General features: G+C 47.7%; 1 protein-coding gene across 1 annotated transcript; it reads right to left on the bottom strand.

The window, feature by feature from the left end:
* Positions 1-13,523: 13,523 nt before the first annotated feature.
* LOC124698571 (RNA polymerase I-specific transcription initiation factor RRN3-like) lies at positions 13,524-19,873 on the bottom strand. Its single transcript, XM_047231060.1, has 16 exons — positions 19,804-19,873; positions 19,544-19,715; positions 18,268-18,372; positions 18,109-18,180; positions 17,956-18,027; positions 17,640-17,873; positions 17,098-17,208; positions 16,894-17,013; positions 16,709-16,810; positions 16,069-16,137; positions 15,825-15,931; positions 15,223-15,306; positions 15,049-15,142; positions 14,825-14,944; positions 14,487-14,671; positions 13,524-14,204 (listed from the first exon to the last, which is right to left on the bottom strand). The coding sequence occupies exons 2-16, from the start codon at positions 19,655-19,657 to the stop codon at positions 13,916-13,918; spliced, it is 1,878 nt and encodes a 625-aa protein (XP_047087016.1). The 5' UTR covers positions 19,658-19,715; positions 19,804-19,873; the 3' UTR covers positions 13,524-13,915.

Below are 19,873 nucleotides of genomic sequence, written 5' to 3' on the forward strand. Positions count from 1 at the left end.
GCTGGGAGGCTGGCCGGCGGCGAGCAGAGCCGGCGATGAGGAGAGATGGGGTGAGGAAGAATGAGTCGAGAAAGTTTGGGATTCGATCCGGTTAGGTAGGCGAACGAGCAAGCGCGATGGCTGGCAATGGCAGCAGAATTGGCAGTGACAATCATAGGGTGCTGGCGCACATGCCAACCACGCGGGGGCGCCTACTATTCGCGGCTTCGCACCGCATGTGCACGATCGTACCGAGTTCATGGGCCACGTTATACGCCGAGCATCTCAGAATTCTTAATCTGTGGAGATGTGCTCAGCTAGAGACTCCATCTGTAGTTCTGTACCACTGTCTACCTATCTATATTATAATGTCATCAAATCTCAATTATAACTTATATTGCAACTAATGATCTGCACGAATCAAGAAACCAATCTAACGGTCTGGAGAATTTTTATGAGTTGCATCCTTACTTGCAACTGAAAAAATCTCGGTTGCAACTTGTAACTGGAAAAACTCAGTTGCAACCTAACTTGCAACCCATATACACGAATCACGATACAATTAAACGGTGTATGATCTGATTTAGCACGAACTTAGTTGCCGGCTAGCTAAGAACTAGCAAACCCCTACATTTATTTTTATATTTGTAGCTATATCTGTAGGCCTACGACTAACTGGGTAGTTACCTTTTATTTTTGATAATAAGGTGCTCCGAAAGTCTGAAGTGTGCTCCTTATGTTACTAATAGTCTTATCAAACAAGAGGCAAGATATAATAAAGCAGAGATAACACAGTTTTTGTTTTCTTCGATAATCAGAAAACTGCTCTTAAAACATAAATCCAATCATCACCAAATTTGGTATACAAGAAGACATATGATTTGCTAACATGCTGGTCAAAAATCAGCTCAATCGGACACCGTTTGACTGCCCAAACAGTTTGTCTCCCAAAACTGCTCTGTGTTGAAACTGCAACGGTTCAAACTGACTCAACCCCTCTCAAATCTGATTCTCCAATAACCCAAATCTCAAACCAGCTAACCAGATTGAAGTGCTCAAAGTAAGGAACAATCTCAGTGTCTTTGGAGCCGATCCAAGAACGGTTGAGACACAAAACACCAGCTTGAAGACAGACGATCAGATCTTAGAAATCTAGACATAAATGACATCTCCTTCTTCTTCCACTCTTTCTCTCTCTCACTCAGCCACTAAGGGTGGCTGCAGTTTTCTCCTTTTACCTCTCAAGGAGGCAGCTCAGCTGTTTGATTCGAACGTCGATCAACAATTGATATGTGTTAGACTTTCTTGGCTGATGTTGGGCTGCCACATAGCTCCATGTGGAATGACATGGCCCAACAATTTCTCGGTGAAAAGGGTTATTACTTCTCTGTAGAAGTTGTTCTTTATTCCTTCTGAAAATTATTTGTCCAACCTCTCTTTCAATAACTCTGTTATTGTTCATCCAAGTAAAAAAATGCTTTCTTAGCTTTGTTCAAGTTTTGTCCAATTCAATACATTGGTAAAAATAGATTCACAGTTTTCAAACTGTAATATATGCATTCAGTTAAGCATAAAAGTATGCATTGTGAATTGTGATTCGATACTATATATTGCGCCTCAATTAAGCATGAATCTCCGAACTTGCACATTATAGGTTGCTCATTCATGTACTCTTTCTGTTTAAAAATTTATTGTTCCACCTCCATATGTAAAGCACTCATAATTATAGTCCAAACTAGATCTAACGGTAGCACTATACTCCATCTCGCAGATGACACTTCTTTCTGGATCTATGAACTTACGCTAGCTGCTCTTTCACATTACCAATAGGAATGGAGTAGGAAGACGGGACATCTTCTGCCTAAGGCACGGGGTGGATAGGGAGACACGGGTGGAAATTTAGAAACATACTCCTACTATGGACATAATAGTGCACATTTTGAGATAGATATTGGAATAAATATATACTCATTGTGGAGACATACAAGTACAGCTTTGTTCAGAGAGGTGGGGGGGGGGGATGTGGGAATAAATGTATACTCATACCGTAGGCACAACAATGCTGATTTGTCATGAGATTGTTGACATAGAGGGGGAGAAAGATATGTATTGTGCTACAGGGACTTGTGTTTTGCCAAGATGTTATAGGAACTTGCTGGGGGGGGGGAATAAATGTATACTCTACCGCAGGCATCTCTAAGAGCTCTAAGGGCATCTCCAACCGGGCGACCCAAACGGACGCGCTGGGCCGTCCGTTTTGGGCCGTTTGCGTGCCCGCCCGGACACGCGGACAGCGCCCCGCGTCCGCGTGTCCGTTTGGGTCGCACGCGGCGCCCAACGCGGCGACCCAAAGAGACGCCACGTGGTTCGTCTTCGCTGCGCGGCGCTGCGCCATGGCAGGCCTCGACGGGACAGCCATGGCGGGAGGTGGAACGCGCGGGAAAGATCCCGCGCGCACCAAGGTTCCCGCGCGCAGCGCCATTGGCGCGCGCTCGCGCCCAAGTTTCCCGCCGGACCGCCGGCTATAAAGACGGCGGCGGTCTCACCCGGACCGCATCACCGTTCTCTTCCCTCCACCTTCTCCGGCGCCATGCCGCGCACCCTTCAGTCCACATGGGCCAAGCTCTCCCTCGCCGCCGGGCCGGGTTCCCGCGGACGGACGAGGAGGAGCGCGCGGACTCGCGGTGGGTCGCCGACGACGAGGCGCTCCGCGTCGGCTGCCGGGCGGCGGCAAGAAGGCCGGTGACGCGGAGATGGGGGAAGCGGCGGCCGCGGAGGGCGGCACGAGACCCCGGACGGGCTGGTACGCGGCCGTGGAGGAGGGGCGGACGCCGCGGAGGAGCCCGTCGCCGCGGAGGACCTCGCGGCCGGCGAACATCAACGCCGCCATCGAGGAGCGTCTCGCCGACCTCACGCGCGTGACGAAGGAGCACGAGGGCATGCGGCGGGCCGGCCGCCGCCGCTAGGCGACCTCCTCGGCAAGAAGAACGAGCTGCTCGCTATGCGAGCAGCCCCGTGACCTCATCCGGATGCCGTCGCCGAGCGGCGCGCCGGGAGGATGCTTGCGTCGGCGGAGCGCGGCCGGCAAGAGCGCATGCGCCGGCGGCGAGGGCAGCCACGAGGCCCAGAAAGCCGGCCGCGTCCGCCCGGAGGCGCGCACCGGCGTGGAACGCGCCGCCCTGCGGGAGCTTGAGCTATGCGGGAAGCGGATGGTTCCGCCTCGGGAGGCGGAGCGCGGCGCGCCCGAGCTGCGGCGGCGGAAAGGAGGAGGATGATGCCCTCCGGTCCAAGCTGCCGAGGCCCGCGAAGCCGCCCGCGCCGCCGCCGACGCCCGCGCCGCCGCCGACGCGCCACCCGGCCCGTAGAAGGCCGGAGTGGAATCCTCACGCGTACGAGCCGCCCGCGTCGAGGTGAAATCCACGGCCCGACGGCGAGCCGGCGAGGAGTCGCCGGCGAGGCCGCCGGCCCCGTACGTATAGGATAGAAGTAGTAGCTAAAAAAAAATGTAATGAGTTCTCTATTTAATGAAATATATTACTTATGCCTATGACACGCGGGCCGGGGGCGGACGGCGGGCGGACGCGAGCGACCAGCCTTTCGCGTCCGCGGCCACGCAAACCCGGCCAAGATTTGGGCCGGGTTTGCGTCGTCCCGGACGCCGCGGGCATCCGTTTTAGGGATGGGTCCGCGCGCTGGGCCGGGTTTTTGTCCGGCTGGACCCATCCGGACGCGCGGGCGCGGGATGGGTCGCCCGGTTGGAGATGCCCTAAGCTCCCAGGGTTGGGAGCGTTTGTGGTTGATCCACATGTCCCTATCGTGGGTCCCGCTTGTATTTTCCAGATGCGGTGATTCGTGGAGCGCCTTGCCGGCAAAACGTCGTATGGACCAACGCATGTTACGCATCCACGCGGTTCTTTGGTCGGTTTGGAGCCGCGCATGTCATACGCGTGGTCTACCTCGATGAGACTGGTATACCGGCATACCGCCGTGCGTGTGCTCCCTGCTCTTTCGGGCTCTGGCGGCGTGTTGGCGTTGATGGATTTGGGGCTTCCTGGTGTGGTTTCCTTCTCGCCGGTGGCCACTTCTCTTCTCCCGTTCCTCTAGCCCACCCCACGATGCCATGATTTGCCGATCCCCAAGGTCGTGCTCATCCCAAGTCTCCCGATTTGCCGTGCAAGGGCACCGGCGGCGCAATTTGGTGCTCCCATCGCCGTCGTCTTCCGCCCGGAAGCCACCGCGAGGAGGAGAAGGAGGATCGGGCTCGCAGACGCGCTGCACGACGCCTGGAGCGTGATGGGAGGCATTCCCCGCCGCTAGCTATCGGTACTCACCGTTGTCCAATGCGGTGTCATGGCGGGCGGAGGGCGGCGTCTCGCACCGGGTGGGAAAGGGCTACGCGGTGAGCCATTTCCTGCCATGAGCAGAGGACCGGCAAGGACGGCGGCAGGAGCGGTAGTTTCCGCAGTTGGCGGCGTGGACGTTTTTGCTTCTTCGTTTTCTCCTTTCTTCAGGTTGGTTCATCCGTTCTTTTCTGATCCTGTATTTTTCGTGCCATATATTCTCGCTTACATGTTCTCATATCAGAATGTGTCCTAACAATCTGCAGTTTAGCCTTGGGATATCAGACATAGACAAAGCATCAATACGTCTTAATCTTAATAACCACAGAAGCACGTGCTGATGTACATAAGTAGTATGCTCATATAAAGATTTTTGAATCTCTGTGATCCACTTTTGGGTAAATGTGTTGCGACGGACAAATATGATTAGGAATCCCTTCTTGTGCAAAACAGTAGTTAACTCAAACTACTGAATTAGTTTGCTCAGGCCATGGCAATATAACTCAAACAGTAGTATTTGTTTTCTGTTTGCTTTACGTAACTGCTGCTTGAACTGAGATTGGGTGATATATATACAATCAGTTCCTGATACTAGCCATGAATGTTACTCCGTTCAGGGTCATGTATATGGTTTGATGTTGCATGTATGTAGTTCAGATGTTTTCAGCTTCAGTTTGAACCACTGCATGTGCTCTGCAGAGCTGCCGTTTGTCTTGAGGTCAGGGTTCGTTTTTCTTGGTGTCAAGGTCTCCTATGATGAGATATAATAAAATGAAATATTAAATGGAACTCGTGTCTGAAATCTATATCTCTAGGATTAAATTCCCAATCCTTATTTTCTTGGTCAAGCTAGAACTACAATGAACAACTACTGCTTTTACCATCAGCTCCTTTTTAGCGTGTTTTAGTTAGTGCTATGGAAAAAAGGGTTAGAAAATTAGATTATGGTTCATGTGCTAACATCTTTGGTAACTCTCGATTATTTATGCTTTAGCGATTAAATGGACTTGTTTTTTTTTGTGTAGGAACCTTTTTTTGAGGGATTGTGTGCAGGAACTTAATTGAGTCTATATATTAACAGGATATGGCCATTGTTTTGAGGATTGGAAGCTCTCGTGCTGTGGATCACCGGGTTATTCCGGAATAGATTAGGCAATCATATACTAACTTTGCAATTAATTCTCTTGACTCAGTATCTAAGTGAAGCATGAAAGGGCATATACTTTGTGTCCAGAAGAACGTAAAGCTTAGCGTTCTGATTATTTGGTATCCCATAGTTTATTTTGAGTTACCTCTTTGGTTCCAGGGGAGAAGATTTATTTGTCTGCTGAATTTTGAATGGGGCTGTTTTCTTGATAAGTTGAGAAGATTCATGTGTACTGGGGGTGCTTTGGATGAATGCACTTGCCATGGAAATGGGGCCACAGAGTATCATGTATACTTCTTTTAGAGATATTTCAACTGAATTTTGGCATGCTACATTATATACAGTTCATAAAGATGGTTTTCACTTTGTACACCAATGAGCATGTAATGGATATTGGATCTCATGAGGTCACTCTTATTATCTATGAATTACTCTATGCACCAAATTAATACATTTGTTTGTCTATATTTTGCTTTGATGTTTTTGAAGAAGAAATCGAGTGCTTTCAAGATTGATATAATCTGTGATCTTGAAAGCACCAAATAACTTACGAGTGAAAAACTTTACTAGATATTTTTGTCACTAGATTATAATCTGTGATCTTATGAGGTAACTCTTATTATCTGTGCTACCAACTAACTTGCGAGTGAAAAATGTTACTAGATTTTTTTTTGTTCTGTCTGAGATAGGAGAGTCGTCGGTCCTAGGTTTCGGATGCACCCAATGCTGTCAGCCTAGGTTTCGGATCCGCCCAATGGGTGTCAAAGGCCTTGAGTTGCTGGTGTGAATGGTCGTGGTGGAGGTATTTTTTCATAATAATTTTGTCTTATTTAATTGAGAACTGATATTAGTCGTGAACTGTTTCGTTTTCCCGCACACAGAAAAAGAACTGGTATGTTTGTTGCAGCAGAGACACATTCCACTAATTGAAAACAAATCGCCAACAGCAAAAATGGGCGCAGCAAAGCGCGCCGGGTCCTTCTAGTAACAATGCTTATTTGTCATGAGATTGCCGACATAGAGGGGGAGACAGATATGTATTGTGCTAGAGGGACTTGTCTTTTGCCAAGATGTTATAGGAACTTGCTAAGGCAACCCTATGATCAAAGCGAAAGTTAATTGTTGACTAGCGAAATTTAAGGGCATCTTAGTGCAGGCATGTGGGAATAAATGTATATTCATATTGCAGGCATAACAATACTGATTCATCATGAGATTGGAGAGAGAGAGAGAGATATGTATTGGGTCAGAGGGACTTGTGTTTAGAGAGAGAGACAGAGGGGGGAAGATAGATATGTATTGTTTAGAGGGATTTGTGTTTTGCCAAGATGTTTTAGGAACTTGCTAAGCTAACCCTATGGCCAAATCAAAATTAAGTTATTGGCCAGCGAAATTTAAGAGTGTCTTACATTTTAAGACGGATGGAATATTTTGTTTTGTTGTCTATGCTAACACTTATGCATACAACTACTCCTTCCGATCCATAATTAATATCGTGTATTTAGTTTAAATTCAGGAAAATTTAAATTAAACTCACAACACTTATTATGAACTTGAGGAATACACTTGCATTATACACCGTAACTTACAACCAGCTAAGGTTGCAGGATGCACCTTAGAGCATCTCCAGCCGCGTCCCCCAAAGCGTCCCCCAAACCACGCCGGATTGAGCGTTTGGGGGACGTGTTTTGTTCGTGCCGCGTTTGGGGGACGTCGCTCCCCAGCCGCGTCCCCCAAACGCCGCCCCCAAACATTAAAAGTATTTTTTTTGGCTAGAAAGAAACTATTTAATAATATTCAAATCGGTTGAACATGAACAAATTATATATAAAACTTCGAAAAAATATAATTAAATACATATAAACTATCTACTTCTTCTTCTTTGCTGATGGCCCCGCCTCGCCGTCGTCATCGCGGTGGCGCTTCCTGCTCGTCACCTCTTCCGAAGAGGCGGTGTCGGCGCTCGACGCGTCGTCGTCGCCGGTGCTCGTCGCCTTGGCCTTGGCGGCCTTGGCCTTGGCCTTGGCCTTGGCCTTGGCCTTGGCGGCCCTGTCCTTGGCAGCCTTCCTTGGCCTTGGCGGCCCTGTCCTTGGCAGCCTTCGCCTTGGCCGCCTTCGCCTTCGCACGGGCCACCGCCGCCGCCGCGGCCTCGCTCTCTTCTTCCTCCTCCTCCCAGCCCAGCCATTCGTCCTCGGCCGTCAGCGGCGGCGGGGAATCGTCGCCGCTGCTCGGCGTCCTGTCTTTGTCCCACCAATGGCGCCGGCCGACGAGGCTTTCCCTCGGCTCGGAGGTGTCGGACGGGAGCTGGGAGATGTAGCTCATCGTCGCTGGAGGCTTGGATGAATGACGGCGTACGTACGGGTCTTATTGAGCGCGGATGAACGGCGGCGCAGAAGTCGAAGAGAGCAGCGGTTGCTCTTCCGAGGAGTCGGCGCTTCATTCCGGCGGGGTTGGCGCGTTGTCGACGCGGTTGCCAATGCGACGGTTCCGCTTCTGTCAGCCGCACCGTCGCTACGTATGTGGCGGTTGAGCGTCCGAGCCGGCGACGGGTCGGCCCCGCGCCTCCTCGCCTCTCATTTCGTTGTGTCCGGCGTGCCCGGTGCGTCCCCTGTGGGACGGAGACGGGCTCGGGACGCCGGACACCGTATCGGGCCGCGCCGGACAAAAAAGGCCTTTGGGGCGCGCGGCTGGGAACGATTTTTTGTCCGGCGCGCCCCAAATCCCTTTGGGGGACGGTTTGGGGGACGCGACTGGAGATGCTCTTATTCCTTTGACCTTCTTCGCATAGTTCACGCGTACCGTGATGGTGGTAGGCCTTAACCACTTCAATTTGGAAGAATATACGAACGTGAATCCGACAAGCACACGTCGCTCACACGATCACGCTAGCCGCGAAGATAGAAGAGATGGCGGCGGCCGTGACGGCCGCTGCGGCCTCTTCGCCGGATGATGTCGTCCGTGAGATATTTTTTATTGATTGTTTGTTTGGGTAGCTTATCAAGCATGTCGTCCGTGAGATTCTTGTGCGCCTAGAGAACGCGGCTGACCTCTTTCGCTGTGTCGTGATGTGTAATCGGTGGCGCCTCCTCGTAGTCAAAGCCCCCTTTCTTCGCCGCATAGGCTGCCTCGAACACGTTCTTCTCTGGATTCTTTGGAAAAAAAGTTAGCCATAAAAAGACCCCTACATTCGTGACATCCTTCAACCCTACGTCGCGATCCGTGTTCGGTTCTAATCCTTGCCTTCTCAAGTCTTTTTTTCCTAAAGCGGTAGCAAATCTTTTGCACAATGCTATGCCGCTTGCCACCCGCGACGGCCTCCTCCTCATGCGCTTGGACCCACCCGATTCATCTGATGTCATTGTTCGTCTGGCCGTGTGCAATTTGATTGTGGGCCCGTGTCACGAGCTCCCACCGCTACAATATTATTGGAGCTTCGCCGAGAGTGCCTATGCCATCCTAACCAGCGTAGATTGTTCCTCGAACGCCAAACAACAACCTCGGGCACCGCTCGGGTACTCGGCCTTTTTCAAAGTCCTCGTTCTCGACAATACTAACCTCCACAAGTTCACGTCCGGCGACACGATCTGGAGAGGGCCGGACAGACTTCCTTTCCTTTCTAAGGAGAGGGATAGATACTTGCTGCCAAGGCACCCCCATGTCGTTGTGTGGCGTGGCACGGCTCACTGGCTCGTGCGTTCCTTCAGAGCATGCTACTTCAACTCAGGTTGGCATACCATTGATGTGGACGCCGAGACGTGCTGCGTATCCCTGACTAAGGTTGAGACCCCAATCGTATGTGGCATAGCTCAAGATTATGATGAACCGCAACTCACTATCACTGATGGCGGGAAACTCTCGTTGTTTCACTTGCAACGGCGAGGCTACCAGCTAGAGATATTGACGCGGCAAGTGGACGGTGGTACTTTAAGGTGGCTCCACGCTCCGGTTGTTGAGCTAAAACCACCTAATTATCATCGGTCTCTAATGCACTTGATTATGTTGGGAGAGAAGGGCGGCATCTTGCTCCTCAAGGACAGCCACAACAATGTGTACACTGCAAATATTGTGACAGGGGAGATGAAGAAGGTGGTTGGCTTCGACACCATTAAATGTCGGCAGATTGTCCCTTTTGAGATGGATTGGACAACATTCTTCTTATCTTGTCTCGGTCAGCTTATAGATGCATGTAAAGATAAATCGAAGAAACTGCCCTCATGATTGCTTTTTTTTCTTGTTAACTGTTGCATAAACCATTGTACTGCAATGCGAATGAATCATGAGCTTAGTGTATAAATTATTTTCTCGTGTTGAATTTAATAGCTGTTGTGAAAAACAATGCATTCTACTCCCTTCGTCCAAAAAAACATGTCGAACTTTTGTCTAAATTCGGATAATTATATCTAAATACATATGAATTTGGACAAAGTAAGAGAATAATCACTTAATAAGCATTGATTGAGCCGTCAGCACTCATACAATGCGATGCGGCCCACCTGTCATGTGTGCCAGGGCACGTCTGCTGTTCGACACGATGCAGCGAAAGTGACCATTGTTCTACGCAGTGAACCAACTTGATGGGAGACGCACGTGCTTCGCGTGTAGTGTGCTCCGCACTGTGCCTCTGTTTGGTGCTACGTCTAATGAATGATGACGGTATGAGATGGAAGCTTCCACGTTATATCCACCAGACCATATTGTCATCATCTTTGTATAAATATGAGATGGAAGCTTCTATGGATAAGAGAGACGGAAATGCAATATGGCTCTCGGGTTCAGATGCACTGGATTTCTGGACCAATCACTTGCGTCGGTATGGATGACCAGAGCAGTATTTTATTTCGTATATAATCACGCGGACCGATTATTGAACAGAGCAGCTGTAACAACTAATGGTGCATTTATTAGGACGGTCCACTCTTTGGGTATTTCGGTACAAACGGGACCTCAAACGACGTGGACCAGCGCCGCCTGTCCTGGACCGAAGCGAGCGAAGCCAAGTGCTCTCATGCAGGCGCCACGCGTCTACTGATGAGCCCACATGTCGATCATCCAATACTGCTGTCTCACTGCAAAACCAGAGCATTCCCTCAAAAAATCTACAAAACGAGAGCCCGGCGTCGCCGCAGTTCCCCAAATCTAGACGACATCAAGAGTCAAGATCCAAGGCTTCCTCTTCTTCTTCCCATCGGGTGGGGTGGAGTTAGGCCAGGGCGTTGTCCACCTGCAGGTAGGCCAGCGCGTTGGTGATGTTGGCATGGTGGTGCCAGCAGAGTGGCAGCGCGTCCGTTGTTGACGCCGTTCGCCGCAGGTGGTGCTCCAGCGTGCCGCCGGCGGAGTGCTCGTGCAGCAGCAGCAGCAGCAGAACCCGCGGCGCGACGGCGGCGCTGCCGCCGGGGAGGAGACAGAAGCTGATGACGCGGGCGATTATCCGGTGAGAGACCTAAAGTGGAGCGGCACCGCGTTGATCCAACTCACGGAAACTACCAAACAAGCTCTTGTTTGCGCCCTGCTTACAGAGTTCATGTAACGATTTGGGTATGTTCTGATGTTGGTGTAATCAAGTACTAATGGAGGAGCGATTGCATAGTTTGGTCCCTTTATCAGCCCGTCTGCCGTTATCGCGATGGCTTCCGTTGTACTTTTATTTACATTTTATTTTGTAGAAGCTCAGACATATCGATTTAATTGCCACTTCTTGCAACAACTGATTTGCAATAACATCTGGCAGATATGAGATTTCTAACCTTGTAGACATGAACACAAACTAAATCTGAATCTTTTTTCCAAAGTATTAAATATTGAATCTGAAGTTCTGAACATCATTGTACTCCAGATCTTGTGTTCACCGAGCTTTTTTTTTTTTTTTTACCTACAGTTCCGACTGATTTTGTGCTCACGAACGAACTATGGACTGGGAGTAGCCAGTATCCCAAAGGAGTCACAGCCTGCTCTCTGTCATGAGTCCTAACGCTGAGGACAGTCTCGATGGCAGCTCGCCTTCTTGTCCCAGCGGTCCACGATAGGCCTCAAGCGCATCCCGCTAGGCTTTTCGTCACGGTCGTTTCTGACATCACACTGTCACGGCTCCGCATGTAAATACCTGACTCCGTATAAGGCCTTTACTACTGCTTGTATCTCACCCATTATTGCACCCAGCACAGATCGCAGAGCATATTTTACTGGTCCAGATAACGAGACCATTTGCACCCGGGTGCCAAAACTGCATGCCCAGCAGGAGAGACGAACATATTGTCATCATCTTTGTATCAATAACGTACTCCGTACTGTATTTAGAAATCAGGAAATGATTTACCCCCAAGACCATTAACCCAGTCCATATGATATGCTTCCATTGTTCTCGAGTCTCAGACGAGGACTCCAAATGGCAATTCAGTTTGATTTTCTATTTTCGTCGACAGCTATACTTGCGCCACCACGTTAGGAGTACAGCAGTCAATGGATAGTATTATCGCGCTGTAGTTTTTTTCCCCAAACTATGTGCTCTCAATTTGTAGCTGATAGTGCCTTTCACTACAGATGGTAGCTACTCACGTCAATTACAAATCACTCCTTGAGAGCGCGTTCCTCAAAGCGTCCCCTAAACGGCGTCGGATCGAGTATTTGGGGGACGTGTTTCGTTCATGCCGTATTTGGAATACGTCGCTCCCCGGCCGTGTCCCCCAAATACGCACCTCAAATAAATAAAAGTGCACGAAAATAAAAGTTTTCATTCAAATTTGATTATATATTACAAGTTCAAATGAAAATGGCTAGATTTCATCTAACCCTAGCCTACTGGCCGCCGGCGGTGCGTTCGACGGCCCCGCTTCGTCTTCGCCTCCCCTCCGCCGCAGCTCGTGCTGCATGTGCCGCCTCTCCATGCGTAGGGTGGAGGCCAGACGCCACTGCTCCATCAGCGCGTCGGTGCTTGCCCTCCCCTGTTGCGCCGCTTGGAGGGAGAGCTCGACGGCACGGCGAATCTGCGGGTCTTCGCAGGCACGGGTGTCATCTTGACGCTGTAAAATCAACTTCGTGCGTTGTAAACACTTAGCGTGCGCTGTGCCGAAATCCCCTCCATCGGAGGCGCTATTTCGTAGCGCGACGAAAGCGCCAGAAACACATTTTGATAAAACATAGTCTAAATAGAAGATCGAACATGATCTAAAAAAACATTGAAAATAAAATTAAAATAGATAAAGGACTAGTCTACTCGTCTAGTCTACTCGTCGTCGGAGCCTATCTCGGTCCAAACGTCGTCCCAGCGAGGGTCATTGTAGGCCCAAGTCGTATTCGGGTTGTCGAGCTCAAACTTGGCGATGGCCCCACGGCGGCGCCTGTCGGACCTGTGCTACGTCCTGAGGTCAGCGAAGAAGGCCTCGGTGTTGACGACGTCGCTGGGAACTGCGCCCTCCACTGGCGCATCAGCTCCTCGCGCTTGACGATGGCGATCCGGCTCTGCGCCTGGCGGTGGCGGCGACGGTCCTCCTCGTTGACAAGGCACGGCGCGGGCGCTAGGAACTCCGCCTCCTCCAGCGACTCGACGTCCTGGAAGTTGAGGTCGCGTCGTGGCCGCCGGAATCGCCACGCGCGCCACCAGCTCCGACGTGTTGCAGGTGCCAAGGGTGAGGCGGAAGCCGCCGGGCGCGAAGCTCCACGTAGAACACCCGTTCGGACGCGCTTGGAAACCGAACGATCCGCGGCTGCATCCCGACAACGAAGGAGCGGAGGCATCAGCGACGAAGGAGAGCGGCGGTGACGCGTGGCGAGGTAAAGTGGCAGGTGGAACTTTCCGTGGCGCACGCAGTGGCAACTTTGACGCCCAGGATAGAGCATGGGGAAAAGATTCCTTTCCCACACCGGTTTGGCACATCCGCTAAAGGCACACGGGAGGGTTCGCGCGCAGCAAAAAACGCCCGATGGCGCGCCGTTTCGCGCCTCTGTTGAAGATGCTCTTACTACCTTAGTTCACAATTACGGAGTTAATTATTTACACTATGAAGAGTAATTCCAAACATTCGAAAAAAGGGACACCTTACATGAACCAGTTGTAAAGCTGATATACAACAAGCAAATAAAACAGACGTATAAACCTGTCGATAAACCATTCTACATCAGAACATGATGTCTTCCTCAAACATCTCGAAGATGTACATACAAACCTAGTATATAATCTCACAACAACCAGAACTACGTGTTCTCTAAGCATCAGTACTCCACTCCCAACACAAAACCTTGACCTATTTGGGCTTTTAAGTACATTGCAAATGAATGGGGTTGCTCCACCCTAACACAAACTACGATGGAAGTTCCCCATATATTAGAGCTTAATAGACCCTTGTATAAGTTGGACGGAAGCTCCCCATATATCAGCTTGACAGTCATACCCTCGTACAAGTTGGCTCAGTAAAGTGAAGCACAAGTTCGTTAAGATGATCCTGCTGAGGGCCCATCATGATGGAGGGCTCACTGAAGGTCTGATCTTTGCAGGCATGCTAGGGCCAGCATGGCTTTCCTTGGCAAATTGACGAAAGTAAGAATCACATGGAGTTATAGACATCTTATCCATCGGGATATCCAAGTCATCGGGGTCATTGTTGACCTCAGGATTATCATCATCCGAGCTGCCATCATCCATTCCAGGGCCATCAAGATCCTCGAGCTCATCGTCGTAATCTTCCTTATCATCAATGTATGTTGTCTTGACCATGGACCAGAACTCAAAATTTGGGCGCATATATCTGCAGGGCACAAATGGTTGTCACGAAGAAGCCAAAGTGAATTTGTAGTTACTGGGCTAGAGTGTGCTCCAAAATATAGACAAAGACACCAAGCACACAGTAACTGAAATAGCGAACAGCTTATAATACCCACAAGGATAATCCCTAAACATAAGGAAAGTTCAACGGTCCAACAAAAACAAGGCTTTGCTATAATAAACATAATTGTAATCCACATAGCACAAACAAGTAAAAGAGCAGTAGTAAATAGGCTCAAGAAGTAGAAGTATCAGTGGTGTTAACCTGTCAGATTCTTTTAGCAAATAAGGATCGAATGGGAAGAACATGTCAAGTCTACCAATTCCTCCAAAAGTCCTCGACAAATCAGATTCAATTGCATCATTCAGTGCTGAATCCTTAAACGCATTGAACAAGTCAGCATCTTTGGCCTGTCTTAGGAACTCGTTTACTATCGAAGGCAAGCACACCTAGGATATCAAAAGATAATGTCCAAAGGTAAGAAAACAACATATCATTAGCAGTAATGACTTCCAAACATCAAAATGCAGCATTCATGGAGAGTATTAGCATACATATGAAACATGAAAGGAGATATGTCAGAGGATGCTTGTTATGCAAACCTTTAGAGGTTCCAGTGGATGGGTCAAAAGAAATCCAAAAGGCATGTCAAAAAGCCGTGGTTTAAGATTTTTGCAATCCAGAATAGATCTCAAGCGAAAGCAAAGGACATACATCACAGCCTGCAGGTTAAGAAATATGAAAATAAAGTGTTAACTGGAATCCCGTACTAATACTAGATGTATGTAGATCAAAAAGAAAATATGAATATGATGGCATAACTAACCTGACAGGTCGCGAAAAATATTTGATGATTTGGAATAGCTGCGGTCCCACTGGTCTTCTGATGGTCACAATAGTTAACACACCAACGCACTAATCTGTGTAAAGCGAAGAAAGACAAATTCAGATCTGAGAAGAACATCAGGTAAATTGCGAAGAGATATATTTCTATAGCCACCTTTCAAGTATAGCGACAACTGTATTAGCAGAAATAAACCTTGCCCGCGACAAGTAGCTTCCAACATACGAAACTGCAGACATTCTGCACATCGAAACATAAATGATAATTAGCATTTCCTCAACGTGTACACACTACCAAATTAAACTATAACAAATGGGAATCATAACAGAATATACTACTCTGTAGTAGACTCTAAAAATATGAGGAGTGTATGCATGCATTGTCTGTGTAAACACGTTTTGCCACAATTGTGGCAACTTTGGCGAAACAGCATGCCTACAACAGGTGCCTGAAAGATTGATAGAAGCATGGCTGAAAATATGCGGAGAGTATACATGCATTGTCTGTTGAACACTTTTTGCCACAATTGTGGCAACTTGGCAAAAGGACATGCCTATGACATCGTCGCAATTGTTGTCACAGTCCAAACACCAGATTATCGAACTTGCCAAACATGAGTAAAACAAAGTGTGGCAGCAAGCCAAAGATTATACGAATCATCAGAACATGCAAAGACAGTTGTGACCGCAGCCAATAATACACAACAGATAAATAGATGTGATGTGCACACAGTGAATTGCTGGCATGCTCAGACATACCTTGAAATTGCATCCTCTTCCCTCTTTATAACAATATCAGTAAGAAAAACAGCAAACTGAGGGCCACATATTTCAGGATCTAGTGAGCATGCATAGAACATGATAAACTGCAAAGTCAGAAGAGGCAGAGTCAAATAAAAGAAGGTGAAACAAGTAAGATAAAATGATGGGGAGTAAAACTCAATACAAGCATGAAAGCCCAGTGAATCTAGTTTACACACACCAAATAACAATGAATCCTGACCTGGGCAAATTTTGACCGGTGCACCCTCAGCACAGATGCTCGAAATATAGTCTGCAGAATGTCATATTCCTGTCCATTTCAAACCAGAACTTGAGAAGTGACAGATTAAAAAACTAGCATCCAGCATTACCAGTTATATTTCCTTATCCAGCATCGAGTTCACCAAAAGGATGGCGTTTGACTTCCTCAAAAAAAAGGATGGTGTTTGGACATTGGCACGGTCTTCCAAGATTTAATTTTGACAACTAATTTGTACTGGAGTAATATGCTTAACCCAGGAAAACTACAATATTCTAGAGCTACTTTTCAAGACAAATCTAAACATATGATTTTCGTGTTTCCAATACAAATATTTGAAATGATATTGGCAGTGAAGGAATAGCCGGTTCCAAGCCCGGGTAAAGGAGGACGGTTATGATAGGATTGGCGAGCTAACGTAAAAACCAGCCATTCCTATGGATATGAAACCCAATAGAAATTCGTTGATGTTGATTGGCAGTGGAGGTTTTAAAGATTGACTGAAGACATGTCCAAAACATCAATTGTGAATAATGGAGGGAGTAGAAGCATTAAGGGATGCTAAAACATGGCAATAAAATATGCTTCAAAGACCTGGAAACAGTGCGTAGTGTGCAGTCACCTTAGGTAGGTACCCACGCTCTGCACATGACTTAAGGTGCTCGCATACAACAACCATTAAACCATCAAGCTTGTCGGCACATTGATTTCCTCCAAAAAGGACCTAACCAACAAAATGATAGTTGAGTTGGCAACTTAGGTTACTCGATTAGTTAGGGAACAAAAAAAAAAGTACAATGAAGAAACCTTTGTTCCTGCTTGTCCAAGGACATCCTCATCCTCATCACCATCCAAATCTTCAAACTCCATGTCAAATATACCAATGTTATGTTCCTCTTGAAGAATATCTTCCCAAGTTATACTAACCTGCAAAGTTCACCCATCAACTAATTAGGTCAAGCATTAGATGCAGCCTTGCAGGGTGGACTAGTGATGAAAAAAGGAGCATACATCCAATTCTGTAAGTAGCTCCACAACTTTCGCCAATAAAACAGCCCCAATAAGGTCCCCCATTCTTTCAGTATCTAGCCCCAACATGCACTCAACAAATGAGATCATCTTCTGCAAATACATTACCAAAAAGTAAGAAGGGTGCTCTATGAAATAGGGGACAAAGCTGGAGGCTGACTTCTCCATGTATAAGTGAAAAAATTAGAAGTCACAAATTGCCAACACAAAGATGATAAGCAAGGGAGCCCAATGCCAACTATGACATGATATAAGAAGCTTCTAACATAGATAAGACCATGCAACACACATACAGAAGCTAAAATGATGGAAGATTGGCGTTGGTACTTAAAAAATCTGAAGTGTTGTCGAAAAGATGTAGGCATTAAAAAATTAAAGTTAACTGGAAGGTGAAGTGGGGAGACCAATACACCTTCTCAGCATTTGAGTGTAATGTTTCTAGTGAATATTCAATCTAATTAGGAATGCAACACATAAACACAACAGACCATCAAACAGAGAATATCTTAAGAGTTCACACTCACAGCTTTATTTTCAAATAACTTTGGCATACTTCTATCGATTATATCCCTCAACATCATGGGTGCTAAGGGTACAGTGTCAGAGATTGTTTTTAAACTCTCGCACAAACGAAAATGAATATCCTTCTTCCTTGGACCCGCCCATGGAGGCAGCTCATTTTTCACAAGAAAGGGGGGAGTAAAGTTGTTCACAAGCATCTGCAAACATTCTCTGAGATACTGGTCAGCCACTGCAGCCTGTATGCACAAATAGTCAATTAGTCAGAAACGCTTACACAAATTATGCTGGAAATTACTGTAAGTGCAATGAGAAAAATACCAATCTGGTTATCAGATCCAAGAAAACATCCATTGTATGTCTTTGTAGGAACCAGATGGAGATGGAAAATATCTGCAGCAAATGTTTTAGTAAGATCCAAGTGACTGAACAAACCAAATGGACCTCTAAGAGTGAGTATTCAATAAGGCATACAGTGTTCAAAAGCGAATGATGGTACATGATGTCAAATTTTGATACTGCTTCCGATAATGCCTTCAGAGTCGTCTGGAAAAGTAGGAAATACGTGCATTTATCAGAAGCAATGTTAATTACAAGAAAGGTAGATAGATGAAAACATGACCAGTGGCTTACCAAACGCAAAGCCTCGTCATCAGCAGTTTTTCTCTTGTTCTGGTCTATAATGTGTACCAACTTATAATATTGCGTCATAACACTTTGGTCAACTAGATTCGGATCCTAAAATGAAGACGAGATTTGTCAGTGGTTTCAGAAGGCGTTCTCGAAATAAACGTTCTTGATCTATGCCACCCCAAGAAAAAACCGTGGCTGGAATGGACTCCTCTTCAAACGGGGTCAAGTTGAAGAGTCAATTACTCGATAAGCAGAGGCAGAAGAGAAAACAATTTTCACACAACGTAAATCACCCGTAAAAAACAGTATTTTATGTCCTATCTCTGGCAAGCATGGTATGGCAGTCATCCTCAGTAAAATACATATCTACAGCAATAAGAACAATCTGGAAGTTAATTACTCGAACAAGGCAGAACTTCAAATTTGTCCATAAACAATATATCTGTAAGATCTATCTACCCAGCCGCTTATGGACTTATGGCAGTCCTCCATAAAATGCATATCTACACCAGTAAGTACTCTCTGAAAAAAGGTACCCCAGATAAATCTATTTGTTCGCCAGCAGAACATGCAACATCTGGAGGTTCCTTTGTGATTTTCAGGTTTGAACAGAAGAGAGAACCTACTACTCCTTGCTGCCTACACACCCAGAAATTGGCATTCGATAACTAACATTGGTAGGAAAATAATCACCTTCAAAATTCCCAACTCCACACTGCACACTCATCTGGCATATTGTCTCACAGCCTTGAATTTCGAGCTTGAGCCCCGGTACTCGTTATTATTCTGAAGAAATGCATTATCCATAGCATGGTAAGCGAACGTATTTGTTATCTTCATATTACACAACAGATGCCCTGAAGGGATGGGCGCAAGCACCTGGTTCTCCCAACTGGACTTCACGACACGACACAGAATTGAACAGGGTATACTGTGTGTGCAAAAAAGAGCAACGAGACGAAGCTTGAGAGGCTAAACTCAGTACAAAAACGAAGCTTGGTGAGAGGCTAAATTATTCAGTGGCGAACGCAATCCTATAAACACTAGAGGCGAACAAGGTATACTGTGGGTGCAAAAAAGCAACAAAACGAAGCTTGAGAGGCTAATTTATTCAGTGGGGAACGCAATCCTGTAAAGACTATAGGCGTTCGAGGCCAGTAAGGCGGCACCAAGACGAGCGTCTCTCCTAATCCCCGGACACCACCGGCCCAGCAAGCAGCAGTCCAACCAGAAGATGCAAAAGAGGGCGAGCAAAGGGGGAACCGGAGATACGCACCATCCGCGTGGCCTGGAGCACTTTCTCGACATGGCGGAAGGCCGCGAGGTCGCTTCTGTGCCACACCTCCTCCTCGTCCTCCATGCCGTCGTACCGCAGCAGGTCCGCCCCCATCGCCGCTGGCTGCCGCCCTGACGCCTGCTCCCTGGGAGAATCTCTCACAGGCTATCCCCTGGCGATAGATTCGGCACCCAGATTAGCAGCTGGGGGAGAGAGCACGAGGGGAGGGGGGCGGGGGCGAAAAGGGAGGGAGTCCTCACCGGTTTCGCCGAGAGGAGGCGGCGGCGGCGGCGGCGGCGAGGCGAGGCGGGAGGTGTCTAGGGTTTTTGC

This window comes from Lolium rigidum, chromosome 1 (assembly GCF_022539505.1).
Source record: "Lolium rigidum isolate FL_2022 chromosome 1, APGP_CSIRO_Lrig_0.1, whole genome shotgun sequence".
Lineage (NCBI taxonomy): Eukaryota > Viridiplantae > Streptophyta > Magnoliopsida > Poales > Poaceae > Lolium > Lolium rigidum.

What these genes read in the sequence shown, in the direction of transcription:
- LOC124698571 (XM_047231060.1), bottom strand. Translation starts at nt 19,657, where the DNA reads ATGGGGGCGGACCTGCTGCGGTACGACGGCATGGAGGACGAGGAGGAG. An exon ending in ATGACGAGGCTTTGCGTTTG is followed by an intron (nt 18,181 to 18,267) that starts GTAAGCCACTGG and finishes CTACTTTTCCAG; the next exon opens with ACGACTCTGAAGGCATTATC. An exon ending in ACCGGTCAAAATTTGCCCAG is followed by an intron (nt 15,932 to 16,068) that starts GTCAGGATTCAT and finishes CTGACTTTGCAG; the next exon opens with TTTATCATGTTCTATGCATG.